Source organism: Talpa europaea (assembly GCF_964194135.1).
Source record: "Talpa europaea genome assembly, chromosome: 10".
Lineage (NCBI taxonomy): Eukaryota > Metazoa > Chordata > Mammalia > Eulipotyphla > Talpidae > Talpa > Talpa europaea.
In genome coordinates, this window is record NC_140077.1 from 53,245,216 (window position 1) to 53,269,680 (window position 24,465).

Here is a 24,465-nt window from a genome sequence, read left to right on the forward strand (position 1 = left end):
ATTGATCTTTTGGATTGTTTTTTTAGTTTCAATTTCATTTATTTCTGCTTTGGTTTTTATTATTTCTTTTCTTCTACTGGTTTTGGGGTTTTCTTGTTGTTCTTTTTCTAGATCTTTGAGCTTCGAGATTAGGTTGTTTCTTTGCGTTCTTTCTTGTTTCTTGATGTGAGCTTCTATTGCTATATATTTTCCTCTTATTACTGCTTTTGCTGCATCCCATACATTTAGGATATTGGTGTCCTCCTTGTCGTTCAATTCAAAAAATTTTTTAATTTCTTCTTTGATCTCCTCATTAGTCCAATGGTCTTCCAGTAGTGTGGTTTTTAATCTCCATGAGGTAGGAAAGTTCCTTGCCTTCTTTTTATGGTTTATTTCTAGTTTGATGCCTTCATGGTCAGAAAAGATGGTTGATATGATTTCAATCTTGGTGTATCTGTTGATGTTTGTCTTGTGCCCCAGTATGTGATCGATCCTGGAGAATGATCCGTGTGCGCTTGAGAAAAATGTGTACTCCGTTTTTTTGGGGTTTAGTGTTCTATAGATGTCTGTTAAACCCAATTGCTCTAGGTCTTTATTTAGAGCTTTGGTTTCTTTACTTATTTTTTGTCTTGTTGATCTATCCATTGTTGATAGTGGTGTGTTGAAGTCTCCCACTACGTATGTGTTTTCTCTGATGTCTGTTTTCAGAGAGGACAACAGTTGTCTGATATATTTTGGTGCTCCTTCGTTTGGTGAGTATATGTTAATGAGTGTTATTTCTTCTTGAAGTATTGTCCCCTTGATCATAATGTAGTGACCATTGGGGTCTCTTTTTATCTTTTTGAGTTTGAAATCTCTTTTATCTGATATAAGTATAGCTGTTCCTGCTTTCTTTTTTGGCCCATTTGCTTGTAGGATTGTTTTCCATCCTTTGACTTTGAGCCTATTTTTATCTTTTGTAGCTAAATGTGTTTCCTGGAGACAGCAAAAGGTTGGGTTTTGTTTCTTAATCCAGGCTGCAACTCTGTGTCTTTTTATTGAAGAGTTTAGTCCATTTACATTTAGAGTTAATATTGATATGTTAACATCTGTATTTGCCATTGTGTTTGTCTTTCCTTTGATTTTATTTATTTATTCTTTTAATAACTTTTTTTTTTTTTGGCCTTCTTTCATTGTTATTCGTCGCTCTGAGGTTCTGGCTTTAGGACTCCTTGTAGTATTTTTTGGAGTGGGGGTTTAGTTGCAATGAAATTCCGGAGTTTCTGTTTGTCTGGGAAGGTCCATATTCTTTCTTCAAAGAGGAAGGAGAGCTTTGCAGGATAGAGCATTCTTGGTTGGCATCTGTTTTCTTGGAGTCTGTTGACTATGTCCCTCCACTCTCTCCTTGCCCGTAGTGTTTCTTCGGAGAAGTCTGATGTCAGCCTGATTGGTTTTCCTTTGAATGTTATCTGTTTCTTCCCTCTTGCCAGCTTCATTATTTTTTCCTTGTCCTGGATTCTTGGGAGCTTTACTATTATGTGTCTTGCTGTATTTTTCCTTTCGTCGTGGAAGTTTGGTGTTCTTCTTGCTTCTTGTATATCAATTTTCAGCTCCTTCTTCACATTTGGGAAGTTCTCTTCAATTATCTCTTTGAATATTTTCTCTGTTCCTACATCTCTCTCCTCTCCTTCTGGTATTCCTATAACTCTTATATTTCCTTTCCTCATGGAGTCAGATAGTTCCCGAAGTCTTTCTTCGTTCTTTTTCCTTCGTACTTCTCTTTCCTTCTCTGTTTTGGTTCTTTTTATTTCTGTGTCTTCAAGATTACTTATTCGTTCTTCCATTTCATCTATTCTGCTTTCATTGCTTTTCCCAGAATTCTTTAGTTCTTCCATTAATTCTTTGATCTCCTGCATTTCTTTTACTTCCCTCTTTAGGGACTCAATTTCTTTCTTCTGACCATTGTTTTCCCTCTCTAGGGACTCAATTGCATTCTTCTGATCGTTGATTATTTTTCCCTTATCATTGTTTTCCTTTATGACTTCTGTCAGTTTTTTAATCACGGCAATTTTAAATTCTCTTTCTGGAAGGCTCAGAAATTCTTCCAAGTTATTGTCGTTGCAATCTGGGGACTGGCTTTCTTTTTGTGGTGTGCTTTTTCTCTGGAGAGTTGCTAGGTTGCGTGTGGTTCTTCTCCTCCCTACTGTCTGTTTTCTAATTTGCCGTATGCGTTGGGACACTGTGTAGTTGGGACTTGCCAGCATCTTGGGTGGGCTTCTCTGTTCCCCTCTGGTTCTTCCAGGAGTCATCTGTCAGTTTCAAGCAGCCTTTACTGGAGAAAGGTCCCTGTTCTAAAATGCCGATGTGGGGACACACTCCCCTGTGCGCCTGGTCTGCCCCGGCGGTGGGTTCCTGCTCCCCTCTGGGCTTGGACTGCAGGCCAGAGGGGGTCTGGCGTGGGCGAACTTCCCCCGCTCACCTCTGGCTCCTGGGGAAGCCTTCTGCAGGTAGTCTTTACTGAAGAAATGTCCCTGTTCTAAAATGGTGATGTGGGACACACTCCCTGCGCTTCTGGTCTCAGGCACACTATTCTGCGCGCCTGGTCTGCCCCGGCTGTGGGTGCTCGCTCTCCCTGTGGGCTCAGACTACTTGTTCAGAAGGGGCCCGGTGTGGGCTAACTCCCCAGCTGGCCACTAGCTCCTTCAGTAGCCTGTGCTGGGGTCAAGTCGCTAGGTGGCACCAGAGATCTCTCCTAGAGCCCTTGGGGAGCTGATTTTCCACCCCGTGGGACAGGGAGCAGAGCGGGGATGGTAGGGTACACCTCAACGGCTTTGGGGTGCTGTGTCTGCCTTGTGCCCCACCGTCGTGGGGAACCCACGCCCCTAATTTCGTGCCCCGGGTCTCAGTTCCAAAGCCCTCAGTTCCAGGACGCGGGCTGTAGCCCAGATCAGTGGCGCGGGAATGGCGCCTTTTGAATCCCGCTCCCCTGCCTGGGCGCCTTGTTCCTGCTCACTCAGGGAGGGCCTCCGCCGGGGTCTCAGTTCCAAAGCCCTCAGTTCCAGGACGCGGGCTGTAGCCCAGATCAGTGGCGCGGGAATGGCGCCTTTTGAATCCCGCTCCCCTGCCTGGGCGCCTTGTTCCTGCTCACTCAGGGAGGGCCTCCGCCGGGGTCTCAGTTCCAAAGCCCTCAGTTCCAGGACGCGGGCTGTAGCCCAGATCAGTGGCGCGGGAATGGCGCCTTTTGAATCCCGCTCCCCTGCCTGGGCACCTTGTTCCTGCTCACTCAGGGAGGGCCTCCGCTGTCTCCCCGCAAGCCTAGGTCGCAGGCGCAGGGCCCTGGGCAGCTGCAATCCGAGCGCCGCTTTCGCGCAAGCTTACCGGGCGGCCGGGGCTGTGTGCTGGTGCTGGTCTCCTCCTGGTGGGCGGGGCTCTCTTTAATGGCGCGTGGAGCTCACCTCCGCGGGGGATCCTGCAGGGTTCGCCTCAGCTCCCGTTCACGGGGTGTGGTGGCTGAAATAGTTCCTTTCCACTCACAGTCCCACTTGCTGCGTCCGTTTTTCTTGTTGGCCGTTTTGGTTTGTTGTTTCCCTCGTCTCTGCCGGTCGGAGAGTGCCGCCTCTGTGGGCGGGGGAGGGGAGCAGGGTTCTGCGCTTCCCTCCCTTCTCGTCCTCTTTTATGGCAACTTTCTTCTTCGGGCAGTTTGCTGGAGTCCTCCGTTTATCTTCCGTGTCCCAGTTCTCACTGGGACCTGCCGCTTTTCCTCCCTATTAACTTTTTTTAATGGGAGATCTTACTCGCAGCGTCTCCTCGCCGCCATGTTGCTCCGCCCCCTTCCGGAACCATTTTTAAATGGGCAGTATATTAAACAATATGCACAGTTATACAAAAGATCACTTAAGTTTTTCATTCTGTAAAATTAAATTCTATATCCGATCAATTTTCACTTAGCATAATGTCCTCAAAATTCATTCCTGTGACAGGATTTCCTTCTTTTTAAGGCATAACAATACTGCATTTTATGTGAAGACCATATTTTCTTCTATCCATTCATTCATTAATGGACATTTAGGTTTCTTCCATCTCTTGGTTATTGTAAATAATGCTGCAGTACACGTGGCTGTGCAGATCTCTTTGAGATCCTATTTTCGATTCTTTGGATATACACCCAAAAGTCAGATTTCTAAATCATATAACTCCATTTTTAATTTTTCAAGAAAACTTCCTACTGTTCAGTTGCAGCATTTTATATTCCCATCAACAATGTCCAAGGGTTCCAATTTCTCTGCATCCTCACCAGTGTTGTTCTTTTCTGTCTTATTGATAAATCCATCTTAACAAATATAAGGTGACATCTCAATTTGGTTTTGAATTACATTTTCCTAATGATTATTTTATGAACATCTTTTCATGTTTGTTGGAAATTTGGATCTCTTTAAAAGAATTCTAATCAAGTCCTTTGTTCATTTTTTAACTATACTGCTTTTTGTTGTTGAGTTGTAGGATTTATATATATTGTGGATATTAGTCTCTTACCAGATATACAGTTTGCAAATATTTTCTCCCTTTCAGTAAGCTGCCTTTTCACTCTGTTGATCATTCCCATTTTTGGACAGGAATTTTTTCAAGTGGGGTCACCCCATTTGCCTATTTGGAACGATCTTGGCTGTGGGTTTTCATATACAGCATGAGGTAACTTCATATATACACCTAGGTAATTCCTTCTATTCTCAGGATTTTGAGTTTTTCATCACTAAATGGTAATGGGCATCATCAAACAATTCTTATAAAGCACATTTAGTGGTCATAAAATCTCTAAGCTTTTATTTATCTTGAGGGTTTTATTTCTCCTTTATTACTGAAAGACAATTTTACCAGATATATTCATTATTGGTATTTTTTTTCTTTCATTACTTTGAATATATCATCCTACTCCCTTTGGCCTGTAGTATTAATGCTGAGAAACCTTCTAATAATTTTATGGGAGTTCCCTTGTATATAACAAGTCATGTTTCTCTTGCTCCTTTTAAGATTCTCTGTTTTAGACTTTTGACAGTTCACTTATGTCTCGGTGTGAACTTTTTTTTTTTTTCCATTTTAACTAAAGACTGTTAAACTTCTTGAATTTTATGTTCATTTCCTACCTTAAATTTGGGAGTTTCCTGCCATTATTTCTTCAAATAAGTTCTCTCTTTTCATCTGCAATTTCAATAGCATTTTTATTAATCTGCTTGATAATCTCCCATAAATTCCTTAGGGTTTTTTCTTTTTCCTTCACCTTTATTCATTTTATCCCCTTCATGCCTTTGAGTTTACAGTTTCAAATGACTATCTTCAAGTTCACTGATTCTGTCATCTGCTTTATTGAAGTGTGCTGTTACTGCCCTCTAGGGAATTTTTCAATTCAGTTAACACAGACGGTATTAGGGAAACAGGATAGCCACATGCAATAGAATTGTATTTTCTACCTCCAGAATTAGTTCAGTTATTTTTTTATATTTTTTCTTTGGTGATATTCTCATTTTGTTCAAGAATTGTTTTTTAGTCCCTTTTTTTATTTCATTGTTCATATATGTTCACTTGCACCAGACTAAGCTTCTTTTGTGATGATCATTTTGAATTATTTTTCAGGTAACTCTTAGATCTCCACTTCTTGAGAGGTGATTTCTAGAGATTTATTTTGTTCCTTTGATTGGGCCATGTCTTCCTGTTTTGGTGCCTTGCTATTTGTGTGTGATTTTTGCATTTAGAAAAGAAAAAGTCACCTCTCCCAGTCTTTACAGACTGGCTTCCTACAGAGGCAGACTTTCACCAATCAGACTAGAACTTCTGGAGGCCTCTCAAATATTTCATAAAGATATGTGTTCTCTGGGTTTATGTGTATAATTTTCCAATTAGATGGATTTTTTTCAGTTTCTTTTTCATGAGGTGTTAGTCTCTTGCTTTCTCTGGCATTTGTCTACAGCACTGAAGGTCTTCAAGAGATGCCACAGTCTGCTGAACTTTCTTTTGTTCTTAGCAGCCGTTAGATATGCAAAAAAGACATAGGATCCTATTATAGGAGTATATTAAGAGAATGTGGCATTTTACTTTTAATAGAAGTATAATCTAGTAGAAAAAATAAAACCTACTTAAACTTATTAACAGAAAGCAAAAGGAGATTCCACAGAAAAGACTCTACTTACCTAATATGTACCTCAGTCTGGGGTTTCCTACTTCTACCTTACAAGAACTTAAACAGCTAATTTATTTGGGAAGTGTTCTGAAGGAAAGGAAGTAAGCAAAAAAGGAGAGTTAAATAGGGAAGCAAAAGGCAAAGCTGATGTAAAGATGCATTATTGAGGTGGTTATCTCCGGTGACTGCTATTTCCAGATTTTTCCCTAACTCATCCTTCTAAGGAACTAAAGGGAACATTTGCTTATCAACATCTGTCTTTAATGACTATTGCCTCCTTTCCACTTCTGTGTTACATACATGTGGCAATTACTGGCCCCTGCAGGCATTCCAGAAACTCTCAGAGCAGGAAGTGGGAAGTATGTCTGGTATAAGCTTGAGATGGGGCACTGTTAGCTAAAAAAGTGAGCTAGAATCAAAAGAGCTGTTATATCGCCTGAGTGGAATCGGAGATATAGTAGAGATTAGACCGTTTACAAGATATTATGTACAATCCAATATCTTTATATACTTTAAATGCAAAATAAAATTCAGAAAGGGAGAGACAGAAGTGGATATTTTAAATATTTCATACTCTTTGTTCTAAATAAAAAAAGTATTGTAAATTCTAGATGACTGCTATTATGTTTGAGTCCGTTGAGTTTGCTGTAATATGAGATTATAGAAATAAACCTGATTTTGTGGTCTGTTGATAGTGCAATAGGAAGTCCTAGGCCTTGCTGCACTACCCCAGTAGTGACTTACCAACAATATACAGTTCTAAGAGTATTATGAGAATGCACAGGCAAAATCAAAACCAGTAACAGCTGTATTGAAATGGGTAAGAAAATCCATTTAATCTGTATCAACCTCGCTTGTAAACTAGCAAAACTAACAATCAGGCAGAAATTCCCAGTGTGCTGTTTCTTCTTGAAATGGAAAGGGAATGAATGCTAGAACATATGCCACATACTCTTAATACACTCCTACAATAGGATCCTATGTCTTTTTTTTAACACATATATAATTTCCTATTATGTTTTTCAGGTGGCTTCACTATTCCCAAGTACTTTAAAATAAGAGACAATTTTCACAAGCTTAAAAGTTAATCATTTACACAGAACTTCCTTCTAATTCAGACTCATTTATATAATACTTTGTTCCTCAAGCTTAGTTATTTTGACTCAGTCAAATACACTTTCCATAGACAATGCACCTCAGATATTTATTCACTGCCAGTAAGTATGTTTTTGAAGGCAATGTTTCTGTTTACTTGACGACATGACTGCTAGCAATGATTACTAAATTGCAGATCCCTGTAAAAAAAAAATTAAAACTATAGAGTTCTATGCTAACACTGGGTCTCCTTTCACCACATAAAAACTTCAATTTAAAAAAAAATTCCCCCAGATAGATAACAATGAAAAAAAAAAAATGCTCATCATCACTTATGGTCAGGGAAATGCAAATCAAAGCCATAGTAAGATACCACCTCACACCTGTGAAGATGCCCCATATCAAGAAGACCAGAAACAACAAGTGCTGGCAAGGACATGAAGAAAAAGAAACACTCTTAAATTGTTGTAGGAATATAAACTGGTCCAGTCCTTATGGGAAAAAGTATGGCAGTTTCTCAAAATATTAAAAACAATCTACCAGCAACTCCACTCCTAGGTATACATAGGAACTCTTATGCTTAGGGCAGCACTGTTTACAATAGCCAAGCTATTGAAACAACCTAACGGGGGGCCTCCCTGGTGGCACAGGGGTTAAAAACAGTGCTATCAAGCTATTGCCAGCCACTGTGGCAAACTTCAATCCCTGGCCAGCAAGGGAGCTGACCCACATGGCACAGCAGACCTCTCCTGCCTCGCCCACTGCTCCCCTCAGCGTCATTATAATCCCCTCAGTGTTTTGGTGGATATGCCCGTTTGGCTCCCCACTCTCGCTGATGAATCCTCTCACCCCCTGTGCATCTGGCTTATACTCCAGTTCTTGTATGCATGAATCAATCTTTTTAAAAAAAGAAAAAGAAACAACCTAAGTGCCCAAATACAGATGAGTCCATCAGGAATACATGGTACATATACACAGTGGAATATTACTCAGCTATCAAAAGAAAGAAAAAAAATTGCCATTTATGTCAATATGAATAGAAATGGAGGAGATTATACAATGCAAAATGCAATGTAAAACTTATACAATGCAAAATAAGTCGGAAGGAGAAAGACAAACACTCGATGCTGCCACATACATGTGGAATATAGAGAAACCTAACAAAGGGTCAGATAAAGCAAACTATCAATAAACCCTAGAATTCTGACTATAGAACTGAGTCAACCAGGGAGAGGGGAAGAAGGAAGAAAACACAGTGAGGTAGGAGCACAATGCACAACTGAAATGGACAGAGGGGACTTCAGTGGTAGGTGCAGTGTAGTAACAACACCTGATGTAGATCCTATACCTCTAAAACACAAACAATGATGCAAACCTATTTTAGCTCAATTAATTATTTTTTTAATCCCTTTCCCTGGATTGAAAATAAACATGTCATCATCTGAGTCCCCTGCAACACTCAAGCATTTTCTGGTTTTTAAAATTAAATCATTATAATCAGCAATTAAAAGACAAAATCTTGCCAAAAATAGTAACTTTGTTTTAAATGGTACTTTAAACCGTATGCTCAGAATATGATAAAGGGAGTAACTCAAAACAGACTAGCAAAGCTTTAGTGGTCTTCTGTGCACCGTAAGACAAATGTTGAGTTAGTTCTCAATTAAAGAGCAATTAAGACAATTGTGAAAATACTTGAAATCTGAACAAACGTCTTTCCAAGTGATATTTTGCTCTAATGAACATTATTACATTTCCCTGTTATGCTTTTCTGGTGGTTTAGATGATCTGATATAAATCCTGGCATATGAAGCTTGATAACCAGACACATTGGCAGAGGAGAAGGAAAATGTGACAAAAAGCCGCTAAAGGATAATCTCCCTGTTCATCTAACAAAGTTGTCAACACACATCTCAACCATGGTTTACAACATCATCTTTGCTCAATTACAACTGAAAACTTTAAGTTAGTTAACATCTAGCTCACAGAATACAGGGCACTACATGCCAAGGGCACTACATGCCAAGGACACCACATGGCCGCTATAGGGCCAAAAGGTCAGAAAGCAGAGCTCATGGTAAGCTCTTATAAACACCCAAGTGCCAAGATATTCCAATAGTCCTCATTCAATCAGCCTCCCCATTAGCTGTGAACACTCAGGTGTGGTGCCGATCAAAACAAATCCCTACCAAAACTACTCATGTATGGAGAGCTGAGTCAGCCTCCACACCACACACCAAGTACTATTGGGGCTTACATCTACTCCAAAACCCTGAGAAGTAAAATTGTTTCTCCAACATGACCATGTCAGTAGGGAAACTGGGACATGAACTCCAGTCACCTGACTCCCATTCAGCCACGTGAGCATCCTATTGCAATGAGCAAAGTAACATAAAAGACAACAAATTTTAAGAGTGGACAATCGCTTCGCTGAAATGCTTTAAAATCACATGTAAACAAGTTATCTGGAGATGTATCGTTGCAAGATAATCCATTGTCTGCCACTAAATAAACTGGAATATTATATTAACCTTAATAAAATTTATTTATAGGGCCTACCCAGTGGCACAGCAGGTTGAGCGCTGCACTGTGAAGCTGTCCACACTTCTGACGTGCGGGTTCAAGTTCCAGCTTGCCAGGGAGATACCCACATGCTGTGGCAGACCTCTCCTGCCTCGCCCGCTGCTCCCCTCAGCAGTGTCTTTGGTCCATCTGCCTGTTCTGCTCCCCGCTCTCTCTGGTGAATTCTCTCACCCTCCCACGCATCTGACTTGTTCCCCAGTTCTTGTATAAATAAATATTTTAAAAATATATATTTAAAAAATAAATAAAATTTATAAAACTACCCCAGACCAAGCATAAATATAAATTACTCAACATTAGCCTCACTTAAATTAAGTTTTGAATATGCTTATTCAAAACCCCACACTAGGGGCCTCCCTGGTGGCGCAAGGGGCTAAGACACAGCACTATGAAGCTACCTGCAGCCACTGCAGCACAAGCTCGATCCCCAGCCAGGGAGATGACCCACATGGCACAGCAGACCTCTCCTGTCTCACCCGCTGCTCCCCTCAGCAGTGTATTTCAGTAGATCCACCTGTTCTGCTCCCCACTCTGTCTCTGGTGAATCCTCTCACCCCCCACCCCTCTGGCCTGTACCCCAGTTCTTATATGCATAAATAAGTAAATGTTAAAAAAAAAAAAAAGCACTAATAGTGCAACAGCCTACATAGCCCCTAGACTGAAAGCAGGAGAGACCACCTGGCATGTGGAATTACTCTGCCTCACTTATGTAAGGCAGAACTGTTTGGTGTTTCTTAAGGCCAACCACATGCCCTAGTTTTAATGTCCATTCCATGAGAGCAATGCCAGTACACCAGTCCAAAATGGGACAGAGTTTTTAATGCAGCTCCATCATGGGTCATTTACTCTACAAATACAGCACTGCCATTTTCATGGCACTGGGATAGACGCTGGGCAGGAAAGAGATGAAATTGAAACTTAGAGACCAGGTGCAGGGCACCTGACTGTGAGCCAGCTTTAGAGACTATTATATCATCTTCACAATAACCCTAGGAAAGAGGATTATTATCCCTGTTTCACAAATGAGGAAACTGCAAAAATTTAACCAAGTCAGTAGAAGGCAGAGCTTTGGAACATGTGCATTCCCATTAAGAGTTCTAACCTATATCTGTGCCCAACACCACAGTCCTCTAGTATTTCTGCAGGGAAATGGGAAAGTTACTGTCACTTGCTCTGGAGTAGTTTATAATGCTAGACTCAGATTTGATGTCTTCACACTACATAAGAGTGTAGATTCTGAAACAACCCTAAGAGAAAAACCAATATCTAGATCCACTCAGAATTCCAAAAAGAAGTCAGATCCCCGAGTTTAAAGATATTGCAGCCTTTTTGTCTGTGAAACACAGATTCCAAAGGCACCTGTATCTCATGGGTTCTTGCATGAGAGGTTAAGAGACTGGACATGCTTAAAGCATCAGAAGAGTGTCGCACACACAGGTAAGTATGTAATTAAATTTCGCTGCTGCTTTCAAAATCCTCAAAAATCTTGCCTCAGAATATAGTTCCAAAGAAGAAAAAAGCAATACAAGCATGTTCACTATAAGTAGTCTATAACTTAAAAATAAATATTTGATAAAATTTACTGTTTAACCACAGAATTTTCATTAGACTAAAATGCTGAATATAAAACAATAGTTAATGCTATAACAGCAGCTACACAAACTCCATATAATAGGCAAGGACTATCTATCAAAGACTACATTTCAAGGCAAAAAAAAAAAAAATGAACATAGCAGTTAGATAGCAAGAGTAGTGATCCTTACTATTCTTTATAAGAGTTCCCTTTCATTGCTTTTTGAATTTCTATAATAAAAATATGTCCTTTTAAATTATTTCATAATGTAGTAAGTAGAGATCTATCACATCTAACTTAATGGGGGTCTGTAGGCAATTTCAGTGCATTTACTTCCTATGTAATAATAAAGATAATATATCCCCTCCATAGAGATACATAGGTTTGTGCTCTTTCTCCAAGTATCTAAGTGGCCACTCTATACAACATTGTGCTAGTTATTTATATTCCTAGATGAGAATGCTTCAGGTGATTTATTAACAAAGGAAATATCAGCTTCAAGGGTAATGCAAATGCACATAAATCTTCCTAACTTTTATTGATACCATCTAATTTCTCAAAGTGGGATTCTGAAGTCACCTACATTCGATTCACACAAGTTTCTTTTCAACATGCAGACTCAGGCCACCACAACCCCCAATCCTACAGAATCATATTATCTGAGAGGAGTCCAGAAGTTTGCCTTTTTACACCATATTCTCCGGTGATTTTTAATGCATACAAATTTTAAAAACTATTGATCTGCTGACATGCTAGTCAGGTAAGTCATTCAAATGTTTGAGTGAAAGGGGCCAACAGAACTCGAGCTCTGGATTGGTAACTCTATTACTTCTAATTTTTCACAACCCCCAGCTCAAATAAGCAAGGTCATGGGATAACAGGTAGACAGTGGAGCTATCTTACAAATGGGTTGTCTCTTCTGCCAAATGTGGGAACATTTCCAGAGAATAACTTTGCAAATATTATCAAGAACCTTAAGATGTCCATGCCCTCCTCCCCCAAAATTTCAATAGTAAGAATCTTTCCTATGAGGATAGTCAGGATGCACAAAGGTTTTTAGACAAAAGCGTTCGGGCAGAGATGTTAATGCCTATCATCTGCCAATCCCTGAGTATGTGCTCTGCACCTGGCACTACTGCGTGCTTTTCATACTGTATTTCTAAGCCCTACAACCTAGAAGATACTTTCATACCTGCGTTAAAGATGAGAAGACTGAGGCTCAGAGGCTGCACAAATAATGAACAGTAGAGCCAGCATCTGAATCTCAGTCAGTTTGAGTAGAAACACTAGGTTCTACCCACTGCCTAGCCACCCAAAGAAAAGTTTCTAAAAAGTCATAATGTTGAGGGGAAAGGATGTTCTGAATGAACTCCACAAACACAGGTTTTATGGACTCCATCCCTACCCTAGACCAAGGAGATCCAAGACACGAAGAACTACAAATCCCATAATGTCATCACCACTGAAGGGAGGATTGCTGGGAACTGAGGGTGGAGCTGAGCAGCCAGGTTTGATATATAACCAGACATGTGAGCCTTAGGGGCCCTTGGTTTTCCGTCGGCTTTCTGCATATTATTGGGGTTCCAGCTCAGCAGAATTGGTAGGATGCATTTACCAATTTTTCTCTTTCTCCCCGAGCCATTCCTTTCTTCATCTTCACCTTTTTGTAAATAAACCCTTTATTAACCTTTTTGTGTGTGCCTGCAGTTGAGATTCATTATAAATTCCTTTTAAGCACATGGTTGAGGACCCCCAGTCAGGCCAACCCATCCACACAGGGGATGCCCTATAACAATAATGCTTAAACAAAGCAGATGTCAAGGGCAAGCTATACAGTCATTTAAAATCATGTTCTTCAAGAATCTTTAATGAAATGAAAAATAACCATGACACAGTGTTAAGTGAGAAAGAAAGAAGTGTGATCCGGTTTAGAACTTAAGGGACACAAATCACACAAGGTTAGGTATCATATCTATCTTGGTTTCGTCTGCATCCCCAAAGACTAATATTCTTCCTGACATATGGTAGGAATTCAATGTGTTGCAAATATAAATTATGTGCAGGCATATTTTTTTAAGACTAAGAAAAAATTCCCAAAACATTTCAGTGGTTATTACTGGATCCTGGATTTAGTGATCACTTGGATTTTCCTTTTTACAACTGCTTGTACTTTTTATAGTAAATCTGTGTTGCTTTCATAATCAGGAGAACAGCAAAGGCTAATTTGAAAATCCTGTGTTTAAGCACCTTCCTATAGAAGAGACATAATTAAGCTCCTGATCAACTCAGTATGAAGACTAATATGTAGCTCCTTGTACTCACTGTAACAGGAAAACCACATTTTAGCTAAAAGTGGGCACTATCTTTTTATATATCAGTACCACAAATGGGAATGGAATTTAATACTCATTACAAATATAAATGTTCTCATCACCTACAAAGATTAGAAGGAAACAGATTTATAAATTTATAAACATTTATAAATGTAAAATTCCAAAAAATGCTTCTATTAATGGACTCTGCTATAAATGCTAGCACCAGAAGAACTGAAAATCAAATGCAGTGGCTTTTACAGCACAGCAACAAGGTTTTCTTGCCAAGATCATCCCCACACACTACAAAATATCATTATAATTTAGCATTAAATTTGTGCTTCATTCCAGGGAGTCAATTAAGCACTTTACATAAAGAAATATATATGATCATTATTACCCCAAGGATGAAACTGATTTTATCAGCTCATCATTCTGAAAATTTTCAAACAGAAAAACATGCCACAAAATTGGTAATAATTCTAGTATCAAACTGTCTCCAAAGTGATTTCACCTTCGTGTAACTTCTGGCTTTCTCGGAAGAATCAGACTGCAGTGACCAATGTAGGAAAAGCCAAAAGGACAGAAGCAGAAGCCTGTCTATCCTAAAAGTAATTTGAGGTGAATGGTGGAGGGAAGGAGAAGGTAAGAGAAAAAGGATATCTGAGATATTAAAAAGTAAAATGGGTTTTTATATTCTATCACGCAATTTTCAAAGGGAAAAAAAAAACACTTGACATGAAGAAATGAGTGGGGTAAAAAAGGATGGTTATAATACTTCATGTCTCCTATTTGTAAAAGGAGTACCAAAATGAAAACAGTTTTAGATAATGAAAGGTATTTCCTCTTAGGGAGTTAGGTTTAGCCCTGTATTATGCCAAGGTATATATAACATTACCAATTTCTAGGGATTGGTAATGCAGGTCATAGTTGCCAATACAAGTAAGCCTTTGCTTCAGTCACAACCTGGAATCATGGGTCACAATGCCCTCTGCTTTGCCCACCATGGAGAAATTATGAATTGAATCACTCAGCTTCCATTCTGACTCCCTTCATCCTAGCTGACTTTGCCTACAGAGGTTAGAAGTCACATTTTCATACTCTTTTGCAGCAAAGAGTGGCCAAAGAAATACAGGTGATAAGTCCAGGAGACAGAATTCATTGTCACTGTAGAAGGCACGATCTTGAAAAGATAACTGTTCCCCTCCCTTTTCCCTGCACAGCCCACCCGGGCACCTGAAGGTATAGCCAGCCATGGTCCACAGGCAGGGAATAGCCTGAGTGAGGTGGAAGGACTGGGCTCCTCCATGTCCTGGGGAAGCTATTGGGGCCTGGACCTCAGAGTCCTAAATTGTTTGTTTAGTAAAGAAAATAACACCCAGGTTTACTAAACCTCTCTGGTTTTCTGTTAGTCGCAGTTTCAAATACATTCCTGCCTGTTAAAATCATTGATATGACAAAATTTTGTTTCAGTTTATCAATGATCAACTTTACCAAAACCACCAAGTCTTCAGAGATAAGATGTACAAAAAGCATGCCCAGGAGCATGGAGCTATAACACTCACCTAGTTTCACCCTCTTGGGACTCTACGAGAAGGGAGGTTAGAACCCAAGTCAGGTCAGCCTGACAGCAGCTCCTGCTTTTTATTACCAATCCATACATCCTCTGATGGATCTTTTCACTTAGTTTATAAAGCAATCTTAACCTTCAATTCTGTTCTACGATTCAAATGCAATTGTCCTAACAAACTTGCTGACGGGAGTAACTTTTACTAATGAAGAAATCACCCCCTCTCCTGAAAAAAAGGATTCATGTGGGGTTTTAAAAAAAAACCTGGCAAATACTTGCTTTCTAGTGTTTTGAAATCTTTACCCATCACGTGGCTCAGTGTTGTTGCTGCTGCTGCACTCACGTTTACGAAAACATGTGCCTGGCACTGGGCTAAGCATTTCACAAGCACGGTTTTCTTTTGTTCACAGCATCCACAAGAGGTAGGACTATCCTCGTCCCCATTTCACAGGTGAGCCAACAGAAAAGAGCCCAGGCAAAGCACTTTCTTTCGGGGGGTCTCCTTCTAGATACCAGTGACTGCTCAAGTTCAGAGCAATATATAACAGCAAGTCTTAAGCAAAAACGCTTCGTTTGGGAGTTCCAAAGAATGAAAACTACTCAAGGCAAGAACAATTACAACTAAAGAGAGTAACAAGCCCTCCCATCCTGAACAAAATCTAAAATTTCTCCCTCGTTTCTAATATAGTATGTACTCACCACCCTTACAAGGAAGTAATACCCTCGACACAGTGAACTATCAAGAAGGCCAACAATAATATTTAGATACCTGAGAATGTTCATTAATCATAAGACCACTTAATTCAATTTCCAATATAATTTTCATTTTCAATATAAGAATGTGCATTTTATAATGAATATTGCTTTATTAACTTATTCGGCACCTCTGTAGGCAGTACTGTGAAGTTTTACACACTATTTTTATCTTAATTACGACAAGCACCTCAGGATTAAAGCAATATTATAAACACTCCCTTTTAGAAATGGGGTTGTTAGTGGCAGATTTTTCCCAAGCTCCTCTTAAGAGGTTAATACCAAGATCCAAAATCAGATCTGGCCCAGAGTCCAGATCTCTTAACTATTAAACTTCATAGTTGTCATTTTTGTTTACTAGCCTTAAATCAAGCATTAACTGGCAAAGAGTATTAAAGTTTCACTCTTATTGTCTCTACTATAAGAGACAATATTTTGTCTCTACTATTTTCTTAACAGTTTTGCTTCATAGTTCTCCCTGCTTCCACCAAAAAAAAACTAAAAAGTTATTATCTATTCACCAATTATAAGACAATCCTCACTGAAGTTTGTTGAAGTAAACATAATTGCTACAATTACTTTTTAATCAATCATGTGTGGTGCCTTTTCAAGTGGCTAGTTCTGCTACTCCCCAAACTGTGGCAGTAAATGTTTCCCCTTTCTGCCTGTCATTGTAAAAATGCAGCATAGTTTTCAAAGTCTTTGGCAGCAATATCTTAAAAGCCCACCAGATGTCAACCTCAGTTACTGAAAATAGGCCACTCACCCTGTGACATGTTCTACTTTCTATGATAAAATACAGTGATTTGAAACCTTGAAAATGTCTATGCTTCTAAATTTTATGTAGGAATTTTAAAATTTGCAATGTAAAATGAAAATTCACCGGTCTATATGTATTTCTCATTCTTTGAACCCATTTATTTTCTACTTTCTCCCAGACTTTCCTCTATACCTCTCCTCTCCCTCGTTACACACTAACTCACAGTTAACTGATGTAAGTCAATCAATACTATCATCTCACATGAAGCCTGAAATCTAAACTTTGAAGATTAGTATAAAATCAAGTGAAAGCAATGTTGTATTTATAACTAAACAATGCTGTCCCTTGCCTCAATTCCAAGGCAGACTATAGCTATAAAAATCCTAGCCTAAACCTTGTTGACTAATAAAATCAACCACCTTCCTTTAGAATCAAACAAAAAATGTTAGATACTGTTTTGGGGTTTTTGTTTTTGTTTTTGTTTTTGTTTTTGGTGGGACCCTCACCAGCAGCCGGGGAACCAGAAGCTGCAGGCAGCCTCGTAGCCCAGCACTCAACCACTGCGCCACCAGGGGAGGCCCAAAAATGTTAGATACTGTTTTGTATGGCTCTTCCAAAGCAGTTATTAGACTAAAAAATAGAAAATCTAGTGATTTTCCCCCTACATTTGCAATCTGGTAGCACTTATGTGTATCAATTTTTTGGGTTATTCAATGATCATCCAAGAATGCTTTTCATTTTTTTGACCACTACCCTGCTGCCCATATTTAACCTTACTGAATTTTTGGTCCATTGCATAGAAGAATTTCTCTGCTAATAAAAATACAAGCCATTAAAGATTAACTTGCCCCCAGGACAGTCTCTCTGGAAACAAATTCCAAGCATTATAATCACCAATTTGTATTATGTAGCCTTAAAGTCAGATAATCTTATTTATCCTGAAGTAAACTGGAAAACTGTACATATTTTAAGACAATGGTTAAAAAAAGGCAAATCAAAATTCACAATAATCAGAAACCCAACTACACAAATACAGAATTTATGAAATTGATACTTTTCAAATGAGAAGTTACCACCCAAGAATCTCTAACAACATTAGAAAAGCCATTGACTTGCCAGACTTCCTACATTGGTCTTCATTTACTTGTGCAATTATGATATTGCAAAATTCATTTTTCGTCCACATATGATGTATATGTTAGAAGCTGTGATACACACTAGAGATCTTTTTCATCCATGCTATAGTATTAACAGCAAAAACAAAAACTGATAGCTACTAAGTTCTTATTCACCAATGTATCAAGTTTTACAATAACTTAACAGACATTAACACTTAATTCTCACAAAACCTTCAGAGAAGGTATTAGTATCTGTCCAACTTACAGATGGCAAACAGAGGTAGAGACCAAGACTGTCTCAAGATCTCACAGGGATTTGAACCCAGATACAAGTGATTCCAACGTCCACACCTGGTACAACCACCTGGTCTATAGCAATCAGGTACATGATTACATTCAGTTTAGAATACCAGTCTCATTTCTTCAAACATAGTGATTCTACAGAATTTGACACTGGAAAGAATATATCACAAAATACACTGGGTTCTAGTGTCAAATAAATTCAAGGTTTACTTTCTTTAGAAAGTGTTATTCACTGATTGGTGATTTAAGAAAGTTAATCAAAGGACTAGTTGAAATCATTAAAGAATTATTTGGGGCTGATAGGTAAATATTTCATTCCATATAGGTTTCTGGAGAAATGTTGTTCCATTCAGACTTTCTATAAAGGAAACTTTACCACTGCAAAGCAATTCTAAACCATCTCACATCTGAATATTATAAAGGTGAGAGCCTTCAAATTAAAAAAAAAAAAAAGGCCTCACCTGTTTTTCATTTTATACAAATGAAGATGAATTCAAAAAGAATCCTATTTTTAAAACTCAGATTATGCACGAGGGTTTCCTAGAAACTGACATCACCATCATTACTTGTATGTCCACAAATAAAACAGTAATGAAGACATAGAAGAAGATAAGATCCCTCTTTCACTTCACTCCAAACTTACGTAGAAGACAAACTGGAAGCTTCTTGAAAGAATGAGTATGTGCTCAATCAGGTCAACCTAAATAACCTGACAATATTTCTCTGAATAAACTTCATATCTTTTCATCAGAAACTAAGCAAAAAGAACCATGGGGGGGTGGAAATGAAATAACTAAAATGGGTTACTGAAATGCAAATGGGGCTTTACTTTCCCAACACAGTTTACAATATTCTCATTTGAACAGTTTATCACAGAAGTAACTCTCCTTAAAACTTGCATAATTTAAGGGGGGGTGTCAGAGATAGAAACAGAGATGACAAGAATCAGAGGTGTTTATCAATAAATAAGCAACTAGGAAAATAGGTTTGTATCTCAGCCAAAAAAAAAAAAACCCTCCTGCCAAAAACTCCTGTTATTTGTTTCCACCAAGTTATTGTTTTGGAAAGCATGTTGTTCTCTCTTAAAATAATCTGCTTAATTGTTCTAAAAAGCCATTGCATTTCCACAGACAGCTAAGTCACTCCCATTCTGCCATGCGTTGACTGCTAAGACATGTATAAAGTCACAATGTAAAGCTGGAAAACTGCGATCCTTCCTTGGTATTAGGTCACTAGGTAATAAACGAATCTTCATCAAAACCGTAGTACAAGTAATTTTGGATCCTCCATAGTATTTTAAGAAGACAGTCATTCGAACTACTTTGGAATGAGTCGCCTTTGTGGCTACAGGTAGGCTACTAATTAACATGATTAAGGGAGGTCAAAATGACCTTGGACATTTTAGCATTCCCTCGCAGAATGCCAATGCCCTGTTAAAAATCATAATTTGTTTCCTTTCCAGGATGGAGAAAGCTCTCAAGTCTGGGAAAACCCCAGAGAAATTAGGGAGTTTAACAAAAAAACCCAAAATTGGGAAAGACCAAATAAGATACCCATAGTACAGGAACATGTTTACGAACTAAGTGTAACTCAAGAGGTGTTTTATAAGCCCGTCAGCAGATGAACATACAGTGTCCTCCAACCCAGCAGCACTGCCCTGACACAACCCCCAACCTTAGGATCCTCACCCCCATCCTGGCCCCTCTTACTCCGGGTGGAGGGTGAGAGGCGGGCGGGAACTCCTGTCTTAAGTCTTGACATCTGCAGAGCATTTCCCAATAGCGAGACAAGGCCCCTCAGCTGGAGGAAGCGGATACTGACAAGGGGAGAGAGAAACAGACAGAAAGAGACGAGGCTAGAATTCCAGGCAGTCGGGGAGTGGGGAGAGAGTCACGCATACTCCGTGCGGTCCGAGTGGGTCCGAATGGCTAAGCCCAGGTGCGCGGGCTAAACTGGCCTCTCCAAAGTCCAGAGCGCAACTTGGGGGCACCGCACAAACTCGGCCCTGGGCTGTTCCAAGTTAGCACGGAGCTCCCGCTGCCGAAAGACTGCGAGGAGTGGAAACTTGGAGAGCCCCGCGAGGGCTCCGCTCGCTGGGTGTCCTCCGGCTCCCCGGGGAGGTGACCCGGGAGCCAAGTGGACTACAGGCCAGAGCGGTGGGCGCCGGAACGCCAGGCGGGGGTGTCCGGGAAGGAGTTGGGGGCGCACTTCGGGAGTCTGAGCACAGGGGGATGCCTACCTTGTAACATGGCCTCAAGTTTCTTCCTGTCCACGCGGAAGCGCTCCTCGCTCCACTCGGGGCTGTGCAGTGGCGCCCCGGCCACCAGGTCGTCCTCGGAGCCGGGCATGGGCGAGTCGGTGCTGCGCTCGCTGTTGGAGCCGGGGTCCGACTGCGCCGCCAGGTAGCCGGGCTCGCCCTGGGCGGCCATGGTGGGCGCGCAGCGGTTGGGCTCCGGCTGCGGCCGCCGCTCAGCTTGCGCCACCGCCTCGGCCCGCCCGGGATCGACTGGCTCCCCGCGCCGCGGCGCTAGCTCGTCCCCCCGCAGCCGCCGACGCCGCCGCCGACGCCGCCGCCACGGAGCCCCCGGTGCATCCCAGCCCCAGGCGCCGCCCACGCCGCTCGCTACCCCGGGTCCCGGCCCAGGTCCCCGGCCAGTGGCTGCGCCGCCCCCCGCCAGCAACGCCCGCGCGGAATGAGCGCGCCGCGCCGCCCGCGCCTCCATCCGCAGGGCCCCGGCGCCCCCTCCCCGCCCGCCGCCCCTGCAGCCGCGAGCTCATTGGCCCGCGCGGCCCACGGGGAGCCGCGGCGGGCGGGCGGGCAGTCGCGCGGGCGGCCCCTGGCGCTCGCACACACTCGCGCGCACACACACTCACCACGTACACACTACTTTTCTGCACTTACATGTCCCACAAACAAACTTGCACAGCTCTCCAAACTCAGATACTCGCCAGCTCCCAGCGCAGCACCGGCCTGGACACACACAGACCCTCATCCAAGCGCACACAGCATGCACACACGACCACTTTTCTGCACACGCACGTACAAATCCCAGGCCCCTACATACTCATAGTTCTCCAGGCACAAACACATGCCAAGTTCAAGCAGGGCATGCTCCTGCTAAACACACACGAGCTACACACCCAATTCCCTGCTAGCTGCATACACACATTACACCCTGAAACTCACAGCCCTCGTTGGTCCCACACAAGTTTGAAATGAGAAAGCCAAGGCTTGGGGTGGGGGAGGGGGCACATCCCATCTTTCACAGACCTCACTATGGATTTTGCTTGCGTGCAGTTCACACCTCCACTGAGGACTGAAGCCCAGAATCCTGCTCTCATTTCAGCAAAGTGGCCAGATGCACGGGAAGTGGACAAGAGATTTACTCTTTATTGTGAGGGAAGGGTTTTGTCTTTTTTTTTTTCCCTTGACTGTAGTGAAGAAGTCAGTTTCTGTGTGATTCTCGTGGAATAGATTCAGCTGATTTTAAAAACAATCCAGAGGAAAGCAATGAGATTGCAATTCTGGTTAGTTGGGTTCAGCTGGCATCAGGACTGGGCTGTCTGGTCAGGGACCGAGGGTTCTTCTCTCTTGCAAGGTCAGTCTCTCCCAGAGGATGACCAGCAAATGAACTCTGATCCTACCTGCCCTGGCCAGCCCACCCAATGCTTCTCTCAAACTTGGACTTGAAGTACCGGAGAAGAAAAAACTCCCTTGTATCAGGCATGCCACTGGAACTCTGTTTTTCCAGTTCACACTCATATGCTCTTGTGTTTTATCACCAAAAGCGCGATTTTCTTTTTAATTTAGGGGGAGGAGGGTGATGATGATGGAATAGCAGCTGATCACTGTGCTACAAAAAGCAGCTTACTGGCTTACACGTGGGACAAGTCAAATCATTGGCATGGACCTGTAGATAATCATGTAAGATGCTCAAAGTTACTCAAAATCCTTAAAAGTTCAGCTGTCTAGTTAAGAATTGACTGTGCTGCTTGGGGTATAATTTACAAATGAGGAAAATGGGACTACAGGAACTCAAATTATTGGACAGATGATGGAGCAAGGTAATGGAACCAAGACTCCAACCCAAACCTGTGCATCTGACACATAATCTTCACAAAGCCCCACCTTGTTGAGCAGAGAGTCACCCCCACACACACACTCAGAATCACCTCCTAGAAAACAGGAGCAAATGTGCAGCTTCACTGGTTGATTCACCACCATGTGTTCCTTCTCTGAAATTATTATTGTCCAAAGCACTAGTTTAATCACCAAAAGTGGTTATCAATGAATCTTCCATCAGGAATGTTTACCATCTTTCTTTGTCAACAAATATTTTTTGGGAAACTAGTGGGTGCAGGGACATTGTGTTAGACCCAAAGAATAGTGACCAAAAACAGACACCATCCCTGGTCTCCTGGAGCTGAGCAAGACAGACTATTCACCAAAAATAAACAACTCAGAAAAAAATACCAAATTGCACCTATGCATGAAATTGCATTAGAAATGCATCAAGGTATGAGAAAACCAGTAATGGAGTAATTCAATGCAGTCGGAGAGGTCAGTAGAGGCTTCTCAAGAGACAGTGACTTGAACGAAGAAAAATCTGAGACACAATTAACTGGAGAATAAAGGCAAAGGAAGAGCCATCCCTTAAAATCACTTGATCATAGTAACAACCCTAAGGATAGATATTACAATTATCCTCATTTTCCAGAAAAGGAAACTGAGGCATAGGAAGTAAAATGACTTACACAAGCTTGCACAACTAAATAAGTGGTAAAATCACAATTTGAACAGTTTTCCCTTAAAAGTTAGACTTTATGTGTGCTCTATGCTAAGCCATTAAGTTCTAGGGATTCTCAATAGGACCAGCATACACAAAGAACCTGTGCGTGCTAAAAGAAGACCAGCAGAGATGGTACAAGGAAAAAAAAAAAAGGACTTAGGTTATGCTAGTTGAGAGAGTAAGGAGTAGAATATGTAAACCCAATAGATCAAGGTAAGAGGTTTTTGTCTATATCCTCGGAACAGAAAGAAGGTGTATAGAGATTTTAAGTAAAGGATGATTGTAGGGTAAATGTAGCTGATCAGGTTTTTTACACCATTGGCCTCTGTGGCTATCACCTGTAGCCTTGATCTTGTTAACTTAGAAGGTGTGTGGGTGTGGAACACACGGGCCTGATTATGGACACCTGAGCATGGGTGCGTGGGCTTGAGCAAGTGTGTACACCTGTGCCTAGGAGGGAGTGGGATAAAGAGCAGCATCACCTTGAGGAATGGAACTCAAGTTGCTGTCTTCCTGCTGGCGTGTTTCCCCTGCTTACCATTAAAACCTGTGAAAATGATGCCAAGGGTTCCAAAATTCTTCAAATTGCTAGAGCTGACAGTGGACATATCTGGCCTGAGATGGTTGCAAAACAATGATCTACTTAGACTTGCATTTTTTTTAAGTCACTGTGGCTATGGTATAGAGAATGTCTGGGGTACAAGGATAGAAGTAGTTAGACCAAGTAAAAGACTAAGAAGGAAGCTTAGACAATAGGTGCTGGTAGCTTATCGGCAACGGTAAAGATTGAAGGACAGGAGAGTATTTGGGAAATATTTTGATGGCAAAATCACCAACTGAATTGGTCATGGGATTATATACGAGGTGATGAAAGGACTCTAAGGTTTTGGTTAACATAATTGGGGAAAGATGAGTATTATAAACTGAAATATGAACACTGGAAAAAGACTGCTTATGCTGGAGGACAGATGGACTTGAAATTGGTGTATTGAGTTTAAGGTGTCATTAAGAACAAGAAGTGATGTCAAATAAGCAATCAGATATGTAATTCTAGAATATAGAAAAGAGATTTTGGCTGGAAATAAAAACATTTATTTCTGTATACACAGTAATTTTAATCATATGCATGGGTAGGAATGTCTAGGGGAAGAGAATCAAGGAAAGAGACTTTCACAAACTCTACCATTTAGTGATCAAGTAGATGATAATATAATAGGAAAGGTAACAGAAGAAGTAATGAGAAGGAAAATACAAAGCAATTTTTTTCATGTAAGCCAGGTGGGGCGGGGGACTATTTCAAAAGGCCAAACAGGTGCCGATCAAGTGGGTTCTTGTTTCAGAGCGATTGAGGAATAATCACCGGCACATCCAACTGAAGGATGGATAAACTCAGGTTTATTGCAAAACAGACTCCTGACAGCAGGAAGAGGTCCAAGGGAAGAGCCCATTACTGTTAGGGGTACCTTTACTTTCATAATCTC

General features: G+C 41.1%; 1 protein-coding gene across 1 annotated transcript in view; it reads right to left on the reverse strand.

Moving 5' to 3' along the window:
• Nucleotides 1-20,917, reverse strand: part of BICC1 (BicC family RNA binding protein 1) — a gene marked incomplete at its 5' end in the record, with an annotated part of 282,881 nt that extends 261,964 nt beyond the window's left edge. Inside the window, one exon of the mRNA XM_084246139.1 lies at nt 20,434-20,917. Within this exon, the coding sequence (XP_084102265.1) occupies nt 20,434-20,917 (484 nt within the window). The remainder of the gene's footprint in view (nt 1-20,433) is intronic.
• Nucleotides 20,918-24,465: the final 3,548 nt, after the last annotated feature.